Genomic DNA, 19,258 nt, shown 5'->3' with positions numbered 1-19,258 from the left:
TGGTAACTACAAGTTTCATTGTGATTTACAGATTTTTTAAAAATAAAGTTTGGAAACTAAATGATTTGCAAAGATTTTACTTCATTTTCTTTCCTAAATGCATAATTCTTCAGTTTTCTTTCGGTATTTTTCTGATTTCTGCTCACATCACCTTTTTCTGACTATGGTGAATTCAAATTCACCTTTAATAAATCTACATAACAATATTTTCCCAGAACTGGTTCATTACCCTATTCATCTGAACAGTTGCTGGGCCACAAAGAAGGTCCAAAGGATTCAATCACATTACTAGATGCTAAAGAATTGTTGAAATACTTTACCTCAGATGGATTACCAGTTGGAGACCTTCAGCCTTTACAGATTCAAAAAGGGTAAGTTATAAACTTAAAATTTCCACTTAATTCCAAAAAATCATTTTTAGGTTGGCCCGGTGGCGCACTGCTACAGTGCGCCGCTTGGGAGCGCGGTGGCGCTCCCGCCGAGGGTTCGGATCCCACATACAGACTGGTTCCCGCTCACTGGCTGAGCGAGGTGCGGGCGCAACACCGAGGGTTGCGATCCTGTTGCCGGTCCCGGTCCGGTATGGGCGCGACACTGAGGGTTGCGATCCGTTGCCGGTCACGAAAAAAGACAAAAAGGAAAAAAAAATAAAAAAATAAAAAATCATTTTTAAATAACATTGTATCTCATTTCCTTAATTAATTGATTCTCTGTGCTACTAGAGCAAAATTCATAAGTTTGATCTCAGCTGGCCTTAATCCTCACATTTTATCTCAGCCAAATGTCCTGCTGTTTTGTGGTATTGAAAGGGAAACAGGAATAATAAAAGCAACCTCAGCATATTCCCTATAGAGTAAGCAGCTTCTATTTTGTCTATAGAGGACAATACTTTTTAAGAAAAAAATAGAATTTGACTAGAACATTTTTTTAAAAATTCTCTTTTCTATGTTACTCTCTAGTTTTGATTTTGCCACTACTTGACTTGAGCATTGTCAGTCATACTTCATAGTAGGAAAATCACACCCTTTCAACTGAAGAGAATGGGAAAGTGTAATAAAAATGCTTTTTAAACTATAACATTGCCAAATAAAAACTTAGAGTCTGTATGAATAATTTACAACTAATTTGACTTCTGAAATAACTTGCACTAAGTTATTAGTTAATAAATGCTGGATGTTGCTGAAGTTGACTGAATTACAGGTAAAATTGTGACATCAAATACTTCTGAGAATTGAATAATTTGCTCATTGGTTCAATTTCTTTTTGTTTATTCATTATTTTGAAAACCTTCCAAAGAACTTTAAAAATTATAGATTACTTTGATCACTTTTACAAAGCTTGTTTTGAATTATACTGTGGTAAATATTGATTTTTATTTATTTTATTTTTTAAAATTTCTTTTCTTTTTTTTTTTTGTGGCTGGCCAGTACAGGTCTTGCACACTTCACTTTTGTGTTATCAGCACCACACTCCAACCAAATGAGCTAACTGGCCAGCCCTAAATATTGATTTTAAGGATGAATTTCAGAAAAGGTTTATTTGAAGGTAGTTATATCTCAAAAATATTGTTATAGCATTATTGCCTTTATGTGTGTGTTCACTAGAGAGAGAGACATAGGGAGCAATTTTGAAAACTTAAGGACCTTAATAACTCTGAGTCTTAATTACTTAATGATCTTAGTGATAGAGACTTACTGCTGACTTCAGTTCTTTTTCTGAAGTAGGTGACATAAAAATTGTATAATTTTGGAGTAATTTTCCTTTTCTCATAGTTTTGAGAGATAAATAACTTTTTTTTGTGGGAATCAAGAAAGTGAAGAGGTAGTACATATTTTCATCTATTTAGTTATTGAATTACTGTCTTTTCAAATTATAAGCACAAACTGGTAGAATCAGATGGGTTCGCCAAATTGAATTATTTATTTATGTAGGTTGTACTCTTTTGACTAGAATGTCTTTTTAGATGTACTGCAGGAAAGAGATAGTTAATTCTTTCTGTAGTTTCTAGGTGATTTATTTAGTAAAGTTTGATATGATTCTTTGATGTTAGTAAAGAACTGCATCATTATCAAATGTATAATGGTACTTCAAAAAGTTGGCGGAAAAATAGAATCAAACATAATGTGAACCTTTCTATGGAGTATTCTTGTATCTTGTATTAACTGTAAAGTTGAAGGATGAACTTTGATGGCAATGAATCAGGAACCTAAGTGCTCTTAGTAAATGTCTACTGTGCAAGGAGTCATCCAAAATGCTGTATTAAATTAAACAAAGCGTGACTCCTATGTATGTACCAAGGAAATAATAAACATTGACAGAACACATATTTATTAAAATGGTTTTTTTTTCTTTTAGAAAGAGCAAGTTGTGAGGGAAATTAAACAAAAATAGGTAAAATTGCTGAGAGGGACTGAAATGAGAAATGGGAGAAAACATGATAAAGGAAAGGAGTAAAATGCTAGATACCTAAAGAGTTATATATTACAAAATTACTCATTTTAATCGTCACTCATCAAAATACTGGGGTCATTGCAAATTACTTTTTGTTGAAGACTTTAAATGGATGCATTAGAATATAAAGTCTGTTTTTTGGGATTCATTAATTGGCATATGTTTTACATTTTAATGTAATAATTTCAAATGCTTATTATAGTATTCTGGATAATTTTCTGTGGCAGAAGGGCAATTTTCCTTACTAATTCCATAGGGGGAAAATGTGATGGCAAATTTGTTCTTAGTACTCTACATACCATTTCCAGCTCTTCTGAATTCAAGCCCCTGGTATTTCATTCTACCTATTAACTATGTAAAGACCACTGCTGCATAATTCTCTTATTCCCATCTAACAAGTTGTGAGCTTCAGGACCTCAGTCTGTTACACAGAACAGTGGTTCCTAACTCAGGCAGAGAAGAGAGGCACATATCAGAATAACCCAGAGATCTTAATCTAATTGCAGTGACTTCCTTCTTCCCTTCAGGACCTCAGTCTGTTACACAGAACAGTGGTTCCTAACTCAGGCAGAGAAGAGAGGCACGTATCAGAATAACCCAGAGATCTTAATCTAATTGCAGTGACTTCCTTCTTCCCCAGATTTTGATGTACCCCTGCAGGTCTAGTTGTGGAAGGAATGGAGCATAAATATTTTACGTAAGCTTGATGTATGATTCGTTCTAATGTATCTGCTTATTGAAAACCTACTTCAGAAAAAGAACTGATGTCAGCAGTATGTCTGTATACCTTCTGACATTTAAAAAGTTTGACTCTTAAAGTACGTGTCAAGATGACTACATTTTCAGGCAAAGAAAGATCTGGGTTCCACTTGTGTTATAGTAAGAAATAAATACTTCTTTTGTTACCAAAGATTCAAGTAGGCTTTAATTATTCTCCTGCAAAAAAGGATTTAACTAAATGTGTATCTTTTAGAAATAATGATTAGTATTATTCCTAAAAAATATATAATAATATATAATCATATAATAATATTTAGGAATAATTTCTTTTAGAAATAGTACTGCTTCCTGAATTTTCATTACAAATCTTTTCTCATTTTTCATTCTCAATCCATTTCTTGGAATAGTTTTGTGCAATAGGTAACATCATAACTTCAAAAACTTGAGGCACAGGAAATGTAACCTGTAGGGCTAACCTTGCTTCATTTCTTTCTTATGCTTTCTGGTGTACCCTAGCTTTTACCCCTTATAAAATTCAGTTGTAGAAGAGGAAGCCAGATTTGTGTCTTAAAAAATAAACCTTACATACAAATGAAAAATTTTTGTTTCAGAGAAAAGACTTTTGTTGTGACACCAGAACTTAGTCCTCGGAAACTTCGCGTCTTACCTTTTGAAAAAGCCTCAGTATGTCATTATCATGGAATTGAGTAAGTTTCTATTTACACTTTACTTTTCTGTGTGTTGTTGATGTAGCTTTTCTCATGTGAATATGAAGAGTGACTGTGATAAAATGATATAAATTGAGACAGAATCAAAGAGAAATTATGTCAAAAACGTCAAAAAACAAAGCACTATATACACAAATAATTTGTCTTCTATTGAAGAAAAAGTTATTTGATAATTTATCAGTTTGATAGGATTAAAACATTGTATTACTAGTTACTAGATATTTTAACTGATATTATTTTAATGCCTATGTTTTAAGTGTGTATTTCCACTACGGGTCACATTAATGTTTCCTGGTCACTAATTACATTGCAATTGTTCAGAAACTATTAGATGAAATGTGTACCCATACTTAACATGTTAATTATGTGTACATTTTTATAGAATTTTAATTGACCATTTTGAATAACATTTTTAAGGGATTCTCTTGCTTAAAGATAGCAGTTTCTGAGGTCAGGTTCACATCTCTCATTTTCACAAGGACAGGAAAATGGGAGATGTTGATAATATATTTTACCATACATTTTCAAGATCTTGGTGATACATTTTGCAAAAGTGTTTCACATTCTTAAAGCAAAGCATTATTTTTATATTGATTTTCCATAAATGAAAATAGGAAAGGACTTTACTTTTTATAGAGGTACAGATTCTCGAAAGAGGAAATAGTGTTGTTATTTTTGAATAAGCATTGTTGTTTTGTACTTAGTGCATTATACTATAAAGAGACCAAATCATGAAGTCCTGAAGATCATTATTGACATTACTGAATTTTGTTTTTGAGGTGATAAAACACCTTTTTTTTTTAATGCTTTTAATTATATGCTTAGGTTTCTGCCATTGAAAGAAATCTCAGTTATTTGATAAATTGAAGTATTTTAAGCAAGAGATGTTAAGAGACTAAAATGATATAAGTATAGTGAAAATAGGAAGAACATTACAAACTTAGGAACTATCTAAGAAACTTAAGAGACAAGTTAGATGTCAGGGATGAGAAAGAAGGAGATGACAAGAATTTCTTTAGTGTCTAGCTTAGGAACATCGAGTGCATGTTGGTGCAACTGAGAAAATATGGAAGAACACACAGCAAGTCATTCTAGGAATGTTCAGGTTCCTTGCTATGTTTAAATAATATAGTTCACCTAAAGAATACTTATGGAAAGTTTGACATGAGGCAAAATATTTACTTACTTTATTTTCAGTCATAAAATCAATCTTACTGAAGTCAGGTGTAAGAAGAACATACCTGCTGCTACCACTGTTTTTTGAAACCATTGTTCTGTATGTTCTAGCCAATAAATTAAAATAAGGAAAGCTAGAGTCTAAAACAAGTATGTGTTTTGCAAAGGAAACCAAAGTAAGTTTTTGTAGAGAAGAGACCTGAAAGACTTTTAGAAGTAATAGGAGAATATGTAAAGTGACCAATGATAAAATATGTATTAAAAGCACTAGTTTTCCTCTAAGTCAGCCATTTCAAACAAATTGAGAAATATCCCATTCAAAATAACAAATAAAACCATAAATATTAGAAATAACCTTAGCAAGAAATGTAGAATGAAAAAAATTGCAAAAAACAAGGGACATAAAAGCCATGTTGATTTCTTAGGGGGAAACATGCCTAGTTTCTCTTTGGGAAGATTCCATGTTATGGAGGTGTTAATTTTTCTAAAACAAATGTGAATATTTAATATAATTCTTATCAACTTTGAACTTTTTGATGAAATAATTCTATAATTTATCTGGCAAGAAACCTTCCTTCTGTTTAAAGAATGAGATAAATTTTATTATACAACCAGAAAACGTTTTTATAAAGCTGTTATGATTACAGTGTGGGAACTGGAATTGAATAGAGAGTACAATGGAAAAAGTGAGAATACAGAGGAATTTGATCTGACAGAATTTCAAATCAGAAGGCAAAAGATAAAACATTCAGTAGATAATAGAACATTAAGTATTCAAATAAAAATAAGTTGGTTTAGATTCTTAGTTCACATCAAAATAAATCCCAGATGTACTAAGAATTAAAAGTGAAAAATGGTAAAGGGAAAGAACTAGTGTATAATGTAGGAGAAAATCTATTCTAAAAGTAGGAAAGGCTTTTTTACTCAAAAGAAAAAACCAAAAAACAAAAGAATGATAGATTTGTCTTTGTTTTAGAATAATGATATCAGTAATCAACAACAACAACAAAAAAGATTAAAAGTAAGAGTTAACTGGGGAAAATATTTTTAACATAAATGAGAAGGTAAATTTCCCTTATAATAAAGAATGCTTACAAACCTGTAAGAAAATAAGACAGATACCCCTATGGAAGAGTTGGTAAAATCTTGAACCATTTATTTATCAAAGAAGAAATACAAGTGATCAATACACATCAAAAGCTGTTTTTCTTCACTAACCAACAAAAAAATGTAAGTTGAAACAATAGTGAAAACACCTTGCACTCAAAATATTGCCAGTCATTTTGAATATAGTACCAGTGGTATTGGTTGGTGAAGGAACATGAGTAGCCCAGCTTGTAGGAGTATAAATTAGGAGTATAGTATTGCCAGTCATTTTGAATATAGTACCAGTGGTATTGGTTGGTGAAGGAACATGAGTAGCCTAGCTTGTAGGAGTATAAATTAGGAGTATAGATAGCCTTTCTGGAAGGCTGTTCAGTAACTTACTACCAAAAGCTATGCAAGTGTGTATGACATCTGGTTGATTAATTCAGTTTAATGCAGAAATTAGTGATGTATACTGAGAGTTATTATGCAGGGTATTTTTCATGGTGTTATTTAAAATAAGAAACAATGGAAATAATGTTTATCTCTAGAGCCTTGGTTAAATAAATTATAATACATCCATAAAATGAAATTCTGTGAAGCCACTAGAATGCTTAAAATTAAAAAGACTGATAAATATTGGCAAGTATGTAGAACAGTCAGAACTCGTACACTGTTGGTGGCAGTATAAAATGATTTATCTGCTTCAGAAAAGAATGTGGCAGGTCCTTATCAAACTAAACATACTTATACTCTATGGCCCAGCAGTTCCAGTGCTGGATATTTTCCTAAGAGAAATGAAAGCCTAGCTTCATAAAAAAGATTTGTCAAAAAATGTTCATAGCAATTTTATTCATAATAGCCCCCAAACTGGAAATAGCCTGAAAGTATATCAGTAGGAGAACAGATAAATTACTGTGGTGTATCTATACAAAGCAATACTAAACAATAACGAGGAACAAAATATTGATACATGGAACAAAAGTAAACATCTGTGTGAAAAAACAGTTGAAGAAAGAATATGAAGACTTTGAAATGAGTAAAAGGAAGTACAACATCCAATAATGAATAATTTCTGAAAGTCCTGTATGAAATGCTAATTTGAATCTAAGTGGTTCAGATAAGTATTTTAAATTGTTTTGTGAGCAACAGATAAGACAACTCATAGATAACTGCTGAATTGTAAAAAGATAAGAAATGCCACTTGTCCCAGCTTTTTATTTTTAGTTGAGAGAATTATCGTTCTCTCCTTAACATCAAAGGGTTAGCAGTGTTCCCCAAAGAGCCTTGAATTTAACTAAACCTTTTAATTTGAACTATTTACATTTTTAGCTATATATTCTTTTGTGCATTCATTATAAAAATTTTATTCTTTATTTGTACTAAGTTTACCTTAATCAAATTTAAGTGGGAGCTTCTTTGTTCTACTCTATAAAAATTTGATTAATACATGTCTTCATATAAAATATTATTGACTCTCTGCTATGAAAAATGAAGATTTGGTTCCCCTTCTCAATCTGAGTTTTCTGCTATTTGCTTTTGTGTTTTTAAAAATGTATTTAAACTTCTATTTCGTATTTCATTAGCTATAAAGCAGTATCTCCCCCTTTTGGTTTGATAATTTTAGGACCTCTTACTCTATTTAAGGAACCTAATTAACATTTCAGATATTTTGCATTTAATTTGAATCTGAAAATTAAAACCAGTTAACAGTGTTTGTATTATTATGATGAAAAATAGTGTTCACTACTGAGAAAATATACTAGTATTAACATTTTCTTTGCTATATGGCCAAAATACTCCAGGACACACGTGTTTTTTTTTTTTTTGTTGTTGTTCTTTTTTGTATCTTCACCCCTATAAACTCATTGAAACACTGATTTGAATAAAATAAGCTATAATAATTCCATTTTATCTGCTGACTGAAGTAACCATCATATAACAATATCTCAGATTTTTGTCCCCAAATGCTTTAGTTTAGTTTTGTTTATTTTGAGTCTCATCTCCCTACTTTTTCTTTCCTGTTGTTTGTAGTTTACTGTAGAAAAATTTTAATGATATACATAAATTTATGGAATTTGTAAAGAATATGTTCTTTATGATAATTTACCAAAATATTAAATTAAGACTTATTTGAGCACTGTTTTCTGATGGGCCTAAGTCTACACAGAGCTTTATTTATTAATTTGTACATATACAATGTTATGAGATTCTTATTCATTGTAAAGGAGTAGTTTTCTTTTCCTCTTCTACCTACCTACCCCATAAACAAACAAATAAATCTAGCTGTGACTCAGTTTTCTTTACTGTAAATTTATGTTCATTAAGCTGGGAACATTGAGATCGGACTAACAGAGTTGTAGAAGGTGAGCACCATGAGTCAAGAAGATTTGGGTGTATAGTGTGAGGGACTTATTTATGTTCAATATAGATTATAGAGTAGAAATGAAATTCAAGTGAAATTTTAAAATAAAAATGAACCTGCAAAGAAAGTTCTCTTTTCCTATGTTGCTATGGGCTTTAAGAACCCCCGAGGTCTCCACTATGATATAAAGGAATATTTAGAAAAAATATGTTAACTGCTCAGGTGAAGTTCAATGTCTCTTAAGGCAAAATGAAATACACCCAGTGTTGGCTTGTTTTTTTTTTTTCACTTATCTACCCTGTCCTGGAGTGTAAGATGCCATTGATTGTAAATGCACTGTTTTCTTAAACAATAAATTAAACTCTGTTGGCATACTGTGACAATTGTTTGGTCACACCAGTCTCTTGTTTCTTTGAAATTTCTTTCATCTATTCCAAGAGATTTGGCAGCTTCTCCTGCTTTCATTGGCATTGCCTGGTGTGTGATAGAGGCAGTATTTTGTCTATTTCTTAGTTACAAAACAAAACAAAAAAGCCTCATCATCTTATGGGTATTTTTCTTTGTTAGGACCTATAAAGTATTTGGTTATTGTTTTGTAAGAAAACAGGGAATTGTAATCATTCATTGAACAATAAATACTTCACTAATATCAAATAAATACCCTGCTACTCTGATTAAATTTCTCTCTAATTTACAAAGTAACTCTTTGTTTCAATGGCAAATCATAGTGTAATCATTTTAAAAGCATTTTAAATGGCAATTAAAATCAGTATGTACAGTGTGCATAATTCAGTTGACAGGATGACATTATGAACAGCAGTGATCATGAGATGGGAAAGCTGGAAGAAAAAATATGCATCTCTTCTCAAAATTTCCCTGTATACAGGCTAATCAGGCATTACCTTGCCTCTTGCCTGGAACCTTTCTTAAAATTCATGGCTCTTGGTCCGGCCCCTTGGCTCACTCAGGAGAGTGTGGCGCTGGGAGCTCCGAGGCTGCCGGTTCGGATCCTATATAGGGATGGCCGGTCCGCTCACTGGCTGAGCGTGGTGCGGACCACACCGTGCCGAGGATTGTGATCCGCTTACTGGTCAAAAAAAAAAAAAAAAAAAAAAAAAAAAAAAAAAAAAAAAAAAAAAATTCATGGCTCTTAATTTTACTTTAGGTTCTACCAGTTGTCCAGGATATAAGTAGGACTTATCAGTAATCCTAGCGTTGCTATGGATTATTAATGAAATATATTTTATTAAACAACAGACCAGAGAAAGAATATTAGACAGAGAATTGAGAGACCTAGTTTCTAGTCCATTCTCTGACACCAACTAACATTCTGATTTAGGAACTCAGTTTTCTCACCTGTTAAATTAAGCTGTTAGGTTGTATCAGATATTTTTCAGTCCTACTGACACTTCAGAATCACCTAGGCAGCGTTTTAAAAAATTGTACTCATATATATTTAAGGTGTACAACATGATGTGTTGATATACATATACATAGTGAAACAATTACTACAGGTAAGCAAGTTAACATTTATCACATTTCATAGTCACCTCTTTTTTTATTTCTAATATATAATAAAATATTATTAACTATAGTTCTCATGATATACACTGGAACTCTAGATTTATTCATTCTGTGTAATTCTGCAATTTTGTACCCTTCGTGACTTACATCCCCCCAACTCCCTATCTCCACCTGTAACCACGTTTCTCCTCTGTTTCTATGTATTCAACTTTTTTTTTTTTTTAGAATCACCTAGGCAGCTTTTTTAAAAATGTCAGTGACTGGGTCTCACCCCTGACCAAGTTAGTCAGGAACTCTGTGCAAGGGTATGTTGTATTTCTTAAAAGTTCTTCAGTGTTCAACCATGTGTTGACTGCTGAATAAGATGATCCTTAAATTTTATTTAAGACATAGTATACTAAAATGGTTAAAGTCAGGCTCTGAGTTCACCAACCTGGGTTTAAATTATGGGTATGCTACATGTTATGAGCATACTGTAAGATTTGCTGTGGTAGAAAATAAAATATATTGGTGATAATATTAATCATAATAGCAGCATCCATTTACTGATTGCTTTGCTTGCATATTTCAGGCTCTGATTTTTACTTGTACCCATTGAGGGAATCCTCATAATAGCTCTTTCAGATAAGTACTATAAATCTCATTTTGCAGATGAGGCAACAAAAGCATAGAAAATTTAAGTAATTTAGCCAGGTTCACACAGCTAATTAGGAAAGGAGCCTGGATTTAAAACTAGGGAGTCCAGCTCTATAGTCCGTACTCTTAGAAATCAAATATGTAAGTGTCATGAAAGAAAGTTCTTAAAACCTTCATCAGGCAATGAGATGTTCAGGTAATGTTACACTCCTTGAAAGTTGAACTAAAAGCTTATAGATCCAAAAATCTGATTTTAGGGAGCATCTTAGGATTTTGTAGATTAAAAAAAGACAGATAACAGGTTTTAATTTTTACAGTTGTACCATTACATATGTGGAACCATTTGTGTTTTCGCGATGCAGTTGGAAAAAGGGGAGAAAGTGAAGAGCTTTCCAAGGGCACACGTCTCATAGGTGATTTTTCTGATATGCTTGCTTATTGTATTTAGCAACATGGGATTTCTTTGAGTCCAGAAGCATTCACTGAGCTAACATTTCATTGATTCCCTGAATCAGATTTAGCTAGAAGCACAGACAGCTGAAGTGTTTGAAGAAAAATCTATCAGTCAATAAGGTGGGAAGTGAACTTCAAAGAAAAGATTGAAAATGTTCTGAGCTATTTGGTGAGCCAGTTTAGAATGCCTTTATACCCTTTTAGTCTTGGTGTTGAAAATAAACTTACCTTTTCTAACAGAAGTCAGCATCTCATGCAGTTACATATCCACCATGCTGAGAGATCAGAAGTTGGTGGAGTTTTAAGAAGTATTAAGGCAACAAGTATATTATTTTGAAAATAAGCCAAAGGATTAACTTAATCTTTTGCTCAGAAACATAGTCAAAGAGACATCAGATTGTACTTCAGATTTTTTTTATCTTTTGTTATGTTTTATGGCAGATTAGAAAAAAACTGAAATTGTGAGGGAAGTAGGTTATTCATTCAACATTCCAACGATAATTAGGAAGTTAAGAATTTTTTAAGTAAATGTCTTGCTTTTTTCTAATTGAAAGGGAAAAGCCTTTAGCTCTTGTGGAGGCCTTAATTTTAATGATCTTTCCTTCATTTTAGATACTGCTTGGATGACCAAAAAGCTTTAGAAAGAGATGGGGGATTTTCTGAACTTCAGTCTCGTCTTATTCGTTATGAAACTCAAACTACCTGCACCAGAGAAAGTTTCCTGGTACCTACTGTGTTGAGCCCTCTTCCATCACCTGCAGTTTTGTCAGAGCCTGGAAGTGTCCCTGATGGAGAAGCTTTGCAAAGTGAACTCCAAACTGAAGTATCCCGATTGAAACGGCGATCCAAAGATCTGAATTGCCTGTATCCCAAAAGAAGGTGATATATTAAGTGAAGAAAAATAGTATCTTGACAGAAGATACTGTCAGTCTCTAGGAGGATTTTTATTTTTTCATATTAGTTTTTCAGATTAATTCCTCCATGCCAGGAAGTTTATTTTTATTGTGAGCAGTTAATGGTTTTGCTTATAAGTTATAAAAAGAAGTAACTTGGAAAAAAACAGACTATTTCTTGTTTTATATGCTAATATACAGTCCAGTAGCACAATGTATTGTAAAGTTTTTAAGCCATGGAACACTAGAGATCTCTTCCCATAGATTAAACTGAGCTGTTCTGTTGAAGAGGGTGTTTGGGGATAGGAATATTTCTGTTAGCTTTTCCCTCCCTCTCCCCTCACCATTTCCTGCCTGCATTGGCCTCTTAAGCAGTGATTTCCATCAGGCACCCACCATTTTAAAACAACTTGTTACATATAAAATATAGTTTTAAAGCCTACATAATAGTATATTATGTGAAACTTTCCTAGATAGTTTTTTTGCTAGCTAAATAAAATATCCAAACACTTGCTCAAGAAGTTTATGTAAACAATGCTCTAATTTCTGTTGAATTTATATATCTTTAGAAACTGTGTCTAATTTAGGCCCTTGACATGTAAAGGAAGCCTTAAATTTTTATTGTATTTAAATCTTACAGTAAATATGAAATATGTGAAAGCAAAACTTTCAAATATTTTCTTGAATAGTTAAAAAATGAGAATTCTGCTTCCCTGTTGTGGAAAACCTAAATTATTTTTATGAAGACTTTAAAACTCATGGTACTTTTTACGCCTGAGAAAGCTAAAAAGTAAATCTATTAACATTTGGGATACTATATTTTATAACTTTATTTCTTATTTTTGACCTGTGACTAATAAAAGATATGTGTTTGAGAAAAGAAAGTACACTGTGACCTATGGGTTAACAGAATTGAAGGCTATAGGACCTGTCTGGCTAGGCTAAGGCCTGGAATCCTCACAGCACCAATTGTCTAGCTCTTAATCCTGTTCGTGATGCCAATTGTAAAGCTAGGTGACCACACCAGTTGTCGGGCTCTTTTACCTGCTGGTGATCCTGCCGACTGGGCCAATGTTGAGCTAGGGTTGGGTCTGGAGCTCCCAGACCCTCAAGCCCATTCACAGACTGGGTCACAAACCCTTCATATGCCAGGCTGGGTCACCAGACCCCTTCATGCAGGTCTGTGAGCTAGGTAACCGGCCAAAAGGTCCTTGGAAGTTGTAGGTTGGAAAGCATGGCTGTGCCAGGCTGACGCTGATGCCCAAGGCCAATGCCCGCCTGCCTGCTTCACTAAAACTACTCTCTACTCTCTACTCTTTCTCTTTCTCTTTCTCTCTTTCTCCCTCCCTCCCTCCCTCCCTGTCTCTCTCTCTCTCTGTCTCTCTCTTCGAAGAACACAAGAATAGCAACAAAAGTAAAAAGATACATTGGTACACATGCATACTAACTCCACACACACATACACAATTTGCTTACAATGGATGTGCTAAAACCACACCCAATGGGAGCTGAGTCGAGGGCCCTGACCAAACTATTCTATCTTCCCAACAGGACCTTTTAGAAAGATTGAAACAATTATCAATTTTATAGTTTCATTTGTATTTGTTTTGACACTATTATTTATTTTGCACAGGCAGTTACATAAGTACAGTAAGATATGGATTGTGGTTTCTTTCTTAAAACTATCGTAATAGAAAAGTGTAAATACTTAACAGATGAGTTTTAAATCTATAAATAGCACCACCTGACATGCATAGCTGATTTATGTGACAAATTGTAAATTGGAGGGGGCAAGAATATAGTAATATTGCTTGTTGCTTTCTTTGTTAACTGAAATTCTAGTTTGTTATTCATGGCTTTCTGTGTTTTAATCACCCGTTTTGTTTGTTATTCGTTGCTTCCTGTGTCTTAGTCACTCATTTGAAGAACTAAAGAACATCTTTATAGTATGCTGATTGCTTATTTAAGGCAGTAGTAGTAAGGAGTTTTATTTGCTTTTCTTGAATTTATGTTTGGATAGATACAGTTGTAAAATTTAAGGCAGAAAATACAGACTTCATTGTTGATTCACTTAATCTGTGTTCTTGATTTTTTCCCCTTCTATAGGCTTGTGAAATCTGAAAGTTCAGATTCTATTCTTTCTCAGACAAATGACAATAGTAGTCATCATCATCATGTGGTGACATCCAGAAAGCCACGGGCAGAGAAGTCATCATCAATAACTTGTCCGTTGGTTCCACTTCCTAGCAGTGAAACTCCAAAAGTCACCACAAAGGCCAGATCAGGTCAAAAAAGTGTGCACGAATCCAAAACATCAACACAAATTAAGGAATCAAGATCGCAGAAACACACACGGGTAAAGATTTATTTCCCATTTTTCTTAGTTCTACATGGGAAGAAATTAGTTTATTTGATTTCTTTAAAATATATGTCTAAAATTTTATGAATGAACAGAAAAAATGTCTAGAATTTACTTTAAAATAATTCAGTGCAAGAAGGATGATGGGAAAATGAGCGGAGATGTAAGTGAAACAAAATTAGCCACATATCATCCTTGAAGCTGGTTAATAGATACATCACGGTGGGGATTTGTTATAAAATATTCTCTCTACTTTTCTATATTTGAAATTTTCCCTAATAAAAAATAAATACACACCTGTATATCCCTGCTGTGTGTAACTTTTACTCTGGTTTCTGTTCAGAACTCATAATTTTAATTACTTTCTTTCTTAAGATACTTCAGTCATTTCCTGCTAACATACTAATCCCGTGTCACGTGTGACTGTGTAAATGTTACATATACCTTTTTTTTCTCTGTTGTTTTGTCTTAATGGGTTTATCTATCTTTAGCACAGCTAAAAGATCCTGTAATTCACAGAATTGAACTCTAAAGCTGAAATAATAGGTTTGTACCTCTTCCAAGAAATGTTGGTAACGTGTTATATTCCATTCAAGATATTGAAAGAAGTAGTTGCTGAAACCCTGAAGAAGCACAGCATTACTGAGGCTCATGAATGTTTCAGTGCATGTAGCCAGCGTCTTTTTGAAATCTCTAAGTTCTATCTAAAGGTATGGTGTCTTCTCTACTAATGGCAAATTTTAGTTCATGTTCTAATGTTCAGCTTGACATAAAAATGTTTAAATGAGTTTTTTTTTTTTAAATACTATTAGCATACAACTTGCTGCCACATTTTTTTTTAAATTTTTAGTTCATGTTCTAATGTTCAGCTTGACATAAAAATGTTTAAATGAGTTTTTTTTTTTTTTAATACTATTAGCATACAACTTTCTGCCACATTTTTTTTTAGGAGATAGGAGAATTGAAGCTAAGGTATTTTACAGTTGATTTATTTGATTTTAGCTTTTTCATATGGAGATAGGAGAATTGAAGCTAAGGTATTTTACAGTTGATTTATTTGATTTTAGCTTTTTCATATACAGAAAGCTACATTTTAACTGATGTTCTAAGTAAGTGAGTCTTTGACTTAAGTTGATAATAAGCTTAAAACATGTTTAATTAGTAATTTTATTATATAGTGAAAGGGCTACTAGTCTGAATATCATAACACTCAGTTTCTAATTTTGGATCCATTGTCACCTAGTTTAAGACATTGGACAGATCAGCCACTCAGATGACAGTTTTCTAAAACTTAGGCGGTGTTAGATTATCCCCAGCTTTAACAGTTTCTGACTTGAATTACAGTTGTATGTGGGTTTCTGGTTAAAACTGCAGATTTGATTCTCATTCTTTCTACAATCTCTCAAGAAAAACAATATTAACCTACAAAACCCAAGCAAAGAGGCAAGAAAAAACTGTAGAAATGTTTTTAGTACATTGTTGAACAAGAAAAAGCACATGGAAGCATGGTTTAGCAAAGTAAAAGGAGTTACAGCCTAAGTGCCTGCCTAGTGGAATATCAGAGAGAACCATGCCAGTTTGACTCACACAGTCTCTGAGATGCTCAGGATTTGAAGACAGCAGGTACCGTGGAAAGCAAGGGCAAGACGCCAGGTTGAAAACAGAGGAATTAATAAAGATCTGCAAAGTGAACTGTGGAACCTTCACCTTGCTCTTCCTGTTAACTACAAGGTCTGTCACATATACTTCTCTTCATTCACCTCTGTGAAAGTGCAGGAAATAGTCTTTAGAGAAAAGCTTGGAGGCCACAGTGAAAAAACCAACTGGCCACCTTGTCACCCTACCTTGTAAAGCCACCCAGTGGACAAGATCTGCACAGGCAGAGCTTCCAATAAGATTTTTAGTGTCATTTTTAAATATGATTGGACTTCCAAGGATTAGTAGACTGTAAGCAAAGCTTCTAACACAAGTGATGTGAAAACATAATAAAGCAATAAAGGGAACTCTAAAGGAGCAGAAAGATAAAGAAAACTTCATAAAAACTATAATTCTCTTAGAAAGAAGTTAATAACAGAAAGTTTTCTAGAAGTAAAGGCTACAAGTCTCCTGCTGAAAAGGGCACCTCGCTTGTCCAGCTCGGTGAATGAAAATTCTACAGCAAGCCACATCATTGTGGAATTTCACACCTCTTTACATAGATCATTTCCTAAATGCTTCCCAGGAGAGAATGTACTTCACAAATAAAAAATCAAGAATAGGAAAGGTATTGGACTTATCTGCAATAACATTGTGTGCTAGAAGATGGTAGAAAAGTGTCTCCAAATTCTGAGGGAGAGTGATTTACCTAGAATTCTATATCTGGTCTAAAATTCATATCAGGTAATGAAGATTCAATAAAGGTACTTTCAAACATGAAAGGTCTAAAAAATTTGTCTTAACCTTTGAGGAATCTGCTAGAAGATGAAGTTCTGCAGAACAAAGAACTGAATTAAGAAACAAAAACTAACTTAGAGGGGTCAAGACAAGTCTAAACAGGATGAGGTCTAGGGAGCAACTATACCAAATTGGAGCAGCTATGGGAGAAAGATCTCTAGGTTAAAAAAATTAAATAAATTTAAACAAAACAAAACAAAAACAAATGAGAGAGTATCCAGTGTACTTCAGTGTTTGAAAAAGCATTGCTGTATATTTAATCTACTGCTAGCATTTAGGGGGAGAAAAAATCCAGAATTATACACATGGAAAACTAAGCAAATAAAAAAATTAAGCAGGTAGTTTAACTACCGGATAAATACAAAGCTGGATGAAAAAAATATATATAACCATAATACATTAATTGGCTAAGGATTGAACTGTATTTACCTGCATATAATAATGCAAACACTATTTAATAATCAATAATTGCGGTGCAGACGTTATTGAGAGGAAGAGAATGGAGATGCTACGTACAAGATCTGAATCCATGACCATTATCTGATATCTTAGTCTGTCTAAAATTGTTGAATCACCAAGTAGCAGTGTAAGCATGTTAGAAACATGGAGTATAAATAAGAGGATAAGCTAAAAGAATTGAAAGCAGCTGCCTCTATGGAGCATAACTTGGAGGTATAGCAGAAGACTGGGGTTTTTTTCTTTTTTAATGTAAGATTTTTTTTTCTACTTTATAATCTAATTTGATATAATCATTAAATTTTAAAAAATGAGAGATTTCAGTTTTCGTTCCTATGCCATTCCTCTTTGTGATGAAGTCAAATAGCCAAGAAGAAGAAAAAAGATATTTTATCTGAAAAATAAATGCAAGCTGTATATTCATTTCCTGAGCAATGAAGCATTAGTGGATACGCATGGTGGAGAAAGGGGGTTAGGTTAGGTCAGCAGTATTGGGAATAGAAAATGAGAGTAACATGGATTTATGTATTTGTATATGTATTTTGGTTGTAGTATTTTAATATTTCAGGATGGTGCTAAATTATAATCAATCAATTTGACTTTTTTGTAGTATTTCCCTAATCATATTGGTACTTATAGACTGATTTAGGATAATCTCAAGTTTGCTTAATAATAATGAGTTGTTCACTATAATTTAATGTGCAAATTGTAAAATGCTATATTTTGTTATGTTCAGGATCTTAAAACTTCAAGGGGTCTGTTTGAAGAAATGAAGAAGACAGCAAACAACAATGCCGTACAGGTAAATAAATTATTCCCAAGAAACAGTATTCAGTTTAACTGGTATTTTGTCAGGGTAGCTGTGATTCTGTTACTATACATATGCAGCAAGTATTAGTGAGTGGTCTTTTCAACTCTGTCCCTATGAAAACTTTACTTATTTTTTTTTATTACACAGTGTAAACATTTTTTGTGGCCCTTTACCAATTTCTTCCTAACCCTCCCCACCCCTTCTGAAAACTTTTTAAGATATTAAATAATTGACTTATTCAGACATAGAATTTAGTAGGTTGCTCTTTTAACTAAAGAGTTTCTAAAGTAACGTGGAAAATAAATTATCCAAAGAGCTGGAAAACTATCCAATTTTATTAGCCATTTTCAAAGTTTGGATTAGTTTTTTTGAGTGACCCTTTGAAACATATCTTCAAATAAAGGTGAGAAAATGGAATAGAATCTTCATTTTGTCCGAGAATAATATTGTCCTCAGCATTTGAAGTTCAGCAAAAAGTGCTTTCCTATGAGAAAATAAAATGTGTTTTTAAGTATAAGATTTAGATATGGTCCTTTTTATTTTAGACATTCTACCATGTTCTTTTGACGGTTTTGCAGTATATTTGTCTATCACTTGTGTTGTCAGTAGAAATGTCCATAATCATATTTTTTTCTCCCTCTAGGTGATCGAATGGGTATTAGAAAAGGCAAGCAAGAAGTGATACAGAATCATTCTCTTTAGGGCAATTATAAATTGGAGGAAGCTATTATTTACTACTTTATTCCTTAGTTTGAAAATTATAAACAAATTTCAAACTTTATTCAAAGAATAGTTACTATATTTCTAAAGAATTTCATAAATATGTATCCTATATTTATATAGGATTTATATATTTATTTGGGGATTCTCAGTTGATGTGTTTTTAATTATTATTTTATACAGTTTCACTACATTTTAATTTTTAAAGTTTCTAAAGAATTTCATAAATATGTATCCTATATTTATATAGGATTTATATATTTATTTGGGGGTTCTCAGTTGATGTGTTTTTAATTATTATTTTATACAGTTTCACTACATTTTAATTTTTAAAGTTTTTTTTTATGTGTTTTAAAATTTTTACACTTGGTTATTTAATTATTACAATAAATAGAAATATTTCTTTACTTCTTGGGTTACATGTCTTTGTTGTTAGGTCTACTTAAA

The 19,258-nt window shown here is 32.7% G+C and overlaps 1 protein-coding gene across 1 annotated transcript in view; it reads left to right on the top strand.

Annotated features, from left to right (window-relative positions):
• Positions 1-18,956, top strand: part of MTBP (MDM2 binding protein) — a 76,507-nt gene extending 57,551 nt beyond the window's left edge. The window contains exons 16-22 of the mRNA XM_008579621.1: positions 216-371; positions 3,783-3,878; positions 11,752-12,018; positions 14,139-14,388; positions 14,988-15,101; positions 18,017-18,082; positions 18,735-18,956. Coding sequence (XP_008577843.1) covers positions 216-371; positions 3,783-3,878; positions 11,752-12,018; positions 14,139-14,388; positions 14,988-15,101; positions 18,017-18,082; positions 18,735-18,773 — 988 coding nt within the window. The 3' untranslated portion in view covers positions 18,774-18,956. The remainder of the gene's footprint in view (positions 1-215; positions 372-3,782; positions 3,879-11,751; positions 12,019-14,138; positions 14,389-14,987; positions 15,102-18,016; positions 18,083-18,734) is intronic.
• The last annotated feature ends 302 nt before the right edge of the window (positions 18,957-19,258 follow it).

Source organism: Galeopterus variegatus, unplaced genomic scaffold (assembly GCF_000696425.1).
Source record: "Galeopterus variegatus unplaced genomic scaffold, G_variegatus-3.0.2 Scaffold1931, whole genome shotgun sequence".
NCBI classification, from domain to species: domain Eukaryota; kingdom Metazoa; phylum Chordata; class Mammalia; order Dermoptera; family Cynocephalidae; genus Galeopterus; species Galeopterus variegatus.
The sequence above is the reverse complement of the archived record's forward strand: the minus strand, read 5'-3'. Positions and strand labels throughout refer to the sequence as shown.